Consider the following 6800-nt stretch of genomic DNA (forward strand, 5'->3'; position numbering starts at 1 on the left):
ACATTGGATTTGTGGTCCCGAAACCACTGTTCCGACTAAGCCCAAAATCAAGATGTTACAGAGTAGAAAATTTAGGTAACTCCCAAATCCCTTGTTTTACTCCCACTAAGCCTCAACTGTTGCAAATACTCAGTATCCTAAGCCAACTCAAACACTCTCACGGCATTAGTAGCAAAAAATACTGCCTTCGTTCAGACTCAAACCCAAGACATCTCTCACACCAGCACTCCACTCAGGCCTATTCTTACATATTTTAATAAACAAATACTTATAAGCCTATTAACCAACAGGTAAGGCTTTATTCCAATAAAAACCAAATTTTTTTCCCAAGCTAAGGTTTGAACCTGGGACCTCCTACACACACTCAGAACACTTAACCATTGAAGCAGATACACACTTGTGTGTCAAATAATTACGGAGACATATTTATAAAATTTGGGGCGTTACAACTCTACCCCCTAAAAGAGAATTTCGGCCTCGAAATTTTACCTGATCTGAAAAGGTGAGGATACTGTTGACGCATCGAATCCTTCGGTTCCCAACTAGCCTCCTCAGTGCTATGATTCTGCCACAACACCTTTACTAAAGAGATAGATTTCCTACGTAGAACCTTAACATCGCGATCTAGGATCTGAACCAGCTCCTCAATTGTTAGATCTGGTCTAACCTTAATCTTCTCCACAAGCATAATGTGTGTAGGATTAGAGCGATAGCGTTTCAACATCGAGACTTGGAACACATCATGTATGTGGTCTAACTCTAGAAGTAGCTCCAACTGATATGCAACTGGCCCTACTCGCTTCAGAATCTGGTATGACCCAATAAACCAAGGGCTCAGCTTGCCCTTGCGACCAAACCTCACAACTCCTTCCATGGCGAGACCTTAAGAAAGATCATGTTCCCCACAGAATACTCAATGTCCTTCCTCTTCAAATCAGCAGAGGACTTCTGTCTATCAGAAGCCGCTTTTAGTCGATCTCGAATCAAGCGGACTTTATCTTCAGTCTGTGATACCAACTCTGGACCTAGAACACGTCACTCACCCAACTCAGTCTAGCACAAGGGAGTGCGACACTTACGACCATACAATGCCTCGTAAGGTGCCATCTGTATACTAGACTGGTAGCTGTTGTTGTAAGCGAACTTTGCTAATGGCAAATACTCCTCCCAACTGCCTTGAAAATCTATAATGCAACCCCTCAACATGTCCTTTAATATCTGAATCACTCTCTCCGACTGACCATCGGTCTAAGGATGGAAAGCAGTACTGAAGTCTAATCTCGAACCCAAAGCCTCATGAAACTTCTGTCAGAACCAAGACGTGAAACGAGGTTCCCTATCAAAATTGATCGAGACAGGTATTGTGACAGCCCAAAATTGACCCTAGTCGAAAAGTGGTTTCGGGACCACTAAACCGAATCATAATAATAATTAACCATCATAATTGATGCTCATTATATGCATATATGCATGTGTAAAAATTTCATGTTTGGATTTTGTTAATTGTAAGTGAATTTTTATCAAATAGGACTTATGTGAGAAAATTTAGAAATGTGCTAGGCAAATGTAAGGTGGCCTATTAATACATGTGGGAAAGTGTTGTCCTTGCATGTCAAATTAGCCAAAATGAAGCATGATGGCCGGCCATGCTATGAGTGGAAACATGTTGCCAACATGTTTAGTTAGTGGATTATGTAGGAAGAATAAAGAAATGAAAAAAAAGAGAATATGAAGAAAAACAAAGAAAAGAAAAAAAAAAGTGTTCATTCTCTCATTTTCTCCTTGCTTGGCCGAATGTACTAAGAAGAAAGGGGGAAGCTTGAGAAAATCAGCCATGGAGTTTGCTAGACTAAGGTATGTTGATGTTATCCATGAGACTCACGCATGTTTTTAGTTGATAGTTTGAATCCCACCTAACCCATGGTCTAAACCTTTACCATGAAATGGGGATGATATTCGCCATGGGTGTTGTCTTCTTGGTATCATTGATGTTTGATATTTGATGTTGTGGTGGTGAGGCATGAAGATGAGTTAAGTTTCGCTAAGGTGGGTTTGTGTGGATGTCATTTGCATGCTAAGTGTCAAGCTTAGTAATGATATATGTGTATGGTGTCTTTGATGTTGTGAATGGAAGTAGAAGAAAAGTAAAAGAAATTTATGTAGAAATGTGATGTATGTGGATTCATAGGATGTTACAAATAGGTGTGAAGCTATGCTAGAAGAGAAAAGAAATTCGGCCAAGTGTTCATGGGAGGAAAACTAAGTGTTTGAAAGAATAAAAAAATGATGCCATAATTGATAGTATGGGTATTCGCCATTTAATCAAGTGTGTAGGTGATGTTAGATCAATTTTAGCACATTCGGTTATAGATAGGCATGTTGATAATCTCATTTAGACAATTAGACATAAAAGGGTGGTAATGAGGTTGAAAATTGTTGAATGGCTAGTTGGGTAATGAATGAAGCATTCGGTCATATGGGGTAAAATGGGTCATATGCTTATGAGATAAAATTTTGTGAATTGATGTATTAATAATGATAGTTTAGTTGATGTCATGTGTATATGTATAAATATTTGGCAAGACGGTTAAACTAGTTAATTTATTGACTAAGCTCAAGAAGCTCGAGGTGGAGAAACAAGCAAAGGCAAAGGAAAGAACATCGAGTAGCCGAGTTGGAACCATTTTGCCCAACACAAGGTAAGTCATTAAGCACATATGTTTGATATTGCTTAAATGATTGGAAAATCCATGCAATTGTGTTTAATGGAATGCTATATATGTATAAATGAAATTGTATGTGTATGGAGTGAGGATAATTGTTGAATGTAAAAGAAATAGTGGAATGTGTAGAAAGTTTGCTTTCGAGACTGTGTGTAAAAGGGCAATACGTGTGTATGGTGACGAGATTGGCACTAAGTGTGCGTGCTGGAAATATAAGGCACTAAGTGTGCATGCTGGAAAAATATGACACTATGTGTGCAAGCTGGAAAATACTCGACCTTGGGTGTGCGAGCTCGGAGGGTATGACACTGTGTGTGCGGGCTTAAATTACGTGGCACTAAGTGTGCGAAATCGAGTAGTAAGCACTGTGTGTGCATACTCTATATATATTGAGGGTGTGTCTCCATTGAATTCAGTATGGACAGCGGATCGGGTAAGTACCTCGAGCTCATGACGAATAGAGAATACGTTCATGCTTGGGGTTGAATTTGGTAAGCCTTAAATCTATGTGATGATTGAAATTGTATGGTTGTGCTGGAAAATGAGTTAATGTGTAAAAATGCTTTGATTATCTTGTTGTGTAGAATATGAAATGTGGATGTATGACTTGGTACAAGATTGGACCGAAAGGTCCGAGGTATTATGGTATAGATTCGATATGGATGAGTACCTAGCCTCGTTTGTTGTACATGTTGTAGTAACTTTATCAGTGGATTGATGAATGCTTATGACTTACTGAGTTGTAAACTCACTCGGTGTTTTTCTTGTCACCCATTTTAGGTCTCTCGGACTCGTATTGTTTGCGTGATCGGGACCGTCGTTGAAGTCATCACACCGGCTGGAAATCTTTTGGTATTGTCTTCGTTGTTGAAGAACATTTGGCATGTATAGGCTGTTATGTTTTGTTGAACTGTGGGTTGTAAACTTTAAGCCATGTGAAAATGGCCTATGTGGTCGTCGAGTGGGATGCTAGAACCTATAGCTACAAGTCTTAGAAACTTTAATTTTGATAAGGTGGCCATAATTTGTGTCATGTATGATGGATGATTAAGGCCAAGGAAAGATTCATGAAATTGGCATAGTCTACTGCAGTAACTGTTGCGGACAGCAGCAGTGAGATAAGATTGAAAAATCACTAAAAATAGTAGAAGTAGAGTTAAATAGTGAATAAATTATTAAATTGAACCTTGATGAATCTATTTTATTATGGACGGAACGAAACGACCATATGAGCAGTATACTGAGAGATATTAAAGTTCTCGCGAGACAGGACCGGAACGGTTTCTGGGTCCCCTGTCGCGACTTTGAAAATTTACTATAAATTATCAAGAAAGAATTAGAAGTCATGCTTTATATTTGCAGATTCCATTTTGAGTCTAGTTTCATTAGAAACAATCGAACCAGTATTAAAGCCCTGTACAGAGAGATATTCAAGTTGTAACGCGAAGGTCAGTGTAGTCGACCCTGTAACATGGGTGACTTTAACTAATAAACTGTACCAATTGGCCGGACCAAAAATTCTAGAAATAAATCCATGGATGGATATATGAGTCTAAATTCAGGGAAAATTTACGGAATCAGTTTCCGAGTTTTGGAACTCGAGATATGATTTTTAAGGCGACAGTGATGCAGTTTTCCAGCCTGTCGGGAAATGCGAAATTGGTTGGTACTTTGAGAGGATTTGGCCCGTTAACCCCTCGTGTCCGACACCAGCGACGGTCACGAGTTAGGGGTGTTACAATTTTATTGGTATCAGAGCTATGGTTTAGTCGGTTCTAGGACTACCATAGAGCGTGTGAGTCTAGCTATACATGCCAAATTGTTAGTGCTTAATAATGTGATGACTTCTGACGGTTGAAATTTTTGTTTTGATTAGCGATGGAACCCGGGATAGAGAGACCCTTGGCGGATGACGTTGAAAGTGTAGCGGCTGCTCTGCGCAAGGGACACCGCCTGCTGAGCCTCGGTCATCCGCGAATAATCAAAATGAAGGGCGAAACAAGCTTTCTTCACCATGATGAATGAGTGGGTCGCGACTATGCCCGAACCAATCCGGCTGTCCAACCATTCCCGAATTTAAATAATCCACCCCAAGAGCCCGTAATGCCATCGCCATCGATCCCGTGAGGCTGAGTAAACTACCGTGGACTTGATTAGGAAGCGTGGGGACGAGGAGTTTAAGGCCATAGTTACCGATTTATGCCGAAAGGGCCGAGTTCGCTTGATAACACCATTAGAGTGTTTGATGAATTGTCATGCACACCGATGAATGTCTTAAGTGTGCTATATCTTTGTTATGAGACTCACCTACTATTGGTGGAGGACCTTGATTTCCATAGTCCCAAAGGAACAAGTTACTTGGGATTTCTTTCAAACGAATTTCGGAAGAAATATATTAGTCAACGGTTCATCGATCGAAGCGTAAGGAGTTCTTGGAACTCAAGCAAGGCCGTATGATCAGATCGAATCTGAACATGAGTTCGTAAGACTTAGTCGGTATGCTCGGGAGTGTGTGGCCGATGAGGTTGCTATGTGCAAAAGATTTGAAGAAGGATTGAATGAAGACTTAAAGTTACTAGTGGGAATTTTGGAGATAAAGGAGTTCGTGACACTAGTCGAACGAGCCTGCAAGGCGGAAGAACTTGGGAAGGAGAAGAAGAAGGCTGAATTTGAAGCAAGAGATTACCGTAAAAGATCAACGAGTAAAGCTCCGTTCTCGGCTGTAAAGAGGTTCAGGGAGGACACCAGTAAGTCGAGGGCGACTGCGAGAATATCCATTAGAGCTCGACCATCGGTGGACTCCCGAGCTACTTCAGTAGCTAGTGTGGGCAATAATCGTCAAGAGAGACCTGAATGCCCCCAATGTGGAAGACGACACCTAGTTGAATGTTGGGGTAAGTCTGTTAACTGTGCTCATTACGGATGTGGTTCAAGGACCACTTCATTAGAGATTGCACGAGCTAGATGAGAAGAATAAGATGCAAGGTGCAAGATCTAGTGGGCGACAGCTAGAGGTAGACCCCGAGGGTTTCAGGAGGTAGGGGTGGTAATCGAGAGGGAGCCACCGATCTGCTGTTCGATCCGAGACCGAGCTCTGCTAGAGCATATGCCATCCGCGCGAGAGGAGGCATCCTCCCCGACGTTATCACCGGTACTTTTACTCTCTTTGATACTAGTGTGATTGCATTGATTGACCCGGCTCTACTCATTCATATGTATGTGAAACTTTAGCATCCAAAGAAGACTCTACCTGTTGAGTCTCTTGAGTTCGTAATTCAGTGTCAAACCCTTTGGGTCAATACGCACTCGTTGATAAAGTGTGCAAGAGATGCCCCTAATAATTCGAGAATCTGTTTTCCTACCGATCCGATGCTTCTACCATTTGATGAATTCGATGTTATTCTTGGTATGGATTGGTTGATCGTACATGATGCAGCAAGGTGGATCGCAAAGGAAAACCATTGATTTGAGGAGTGCAAATAATGAGGTAGTCCGAGTCGAGTCTCATCGATTTAAAAGGAGTGCCGCGATAATATCTTCTATGACCGCTTCGGAGATATGTGAAAAGGGTGTGAAACATACCTTGCGTATGTGTTGGAAAGTAAAGAGACGGAAAAGAAACTCAAATCGGTATCGATGGTTTGTGAGTATTCAGATGTTTTTCCGGAGGAGTTACCGGATTGCCACCGGTTCGAGAAGTGGAATTCGCATCGGTTGTACCGCACTACGCCGATCTCAATAGCTCCGTGATCGTATGGCATTAACGGAGTTAAAGGAATTGAAGGTTCAATTGCAAGAATTGACGGATAGAGGTTTCGCCGACCGAGTTTTTCTCCATGGGCGCACCAAGATTGTTTGTGAAAAAGAAGGACGGAAGCATGAGGTTGTGCATCGACTCACCGCCAACTCAATAAAGTGACGGTAAAGAATAAATATCCGTTGCCACGAATTGACGATTTGTTTGATCAATTGAAGGGAGCCTCGGTGTTTTCAAAGATAGATTTGAGGTCGGGATACTATCAGTTGAGGGTCCGAGAATCGGACATACCCAAAACCGCTTTTAGAACAAGGTACGGT

General features: G+C 41.4%; 1 protein-coding gene across 1 annotated transcript; it reads right to left on the reverse strand.

Moving 5' to 3' along the window:
- Positions 1–331: 331 nt before the first annotated feature.
- On the reverse strand, positions 332–874 carry LOC128291590 (uncharacterized). Its single transcript, XM_053026770.1, has 2 exons — positions 490–874; positions 332–354 (listed from the first exon to the last, which is right to left on the reverse strand). Exons 1-2 carry the CDS (start codon positions 872–874, stop codon positions 332–334), a joined length of 408 nt encoding a protein of 135 aa, XP_052882730.1.
- Positions 875–6800: the final 5926 nt, after the last annotated feature.

The sequence above is a fragment of the Gossypium arboreum genome, chromosome 4 (genome assembly GCF_025698485.1).
Source record: "Gossypium arboreum isolate Shixiya-1 chromosome 4, ASM2569848v2, whole genome shotgun sequence".
Taxonomy (NCBI): Eukaryota; Viridiplantae; Streptophyta; class Magnoliopsida; order Malvales; family Malvaceae; genus Gossypium; species Gossypium arboreum.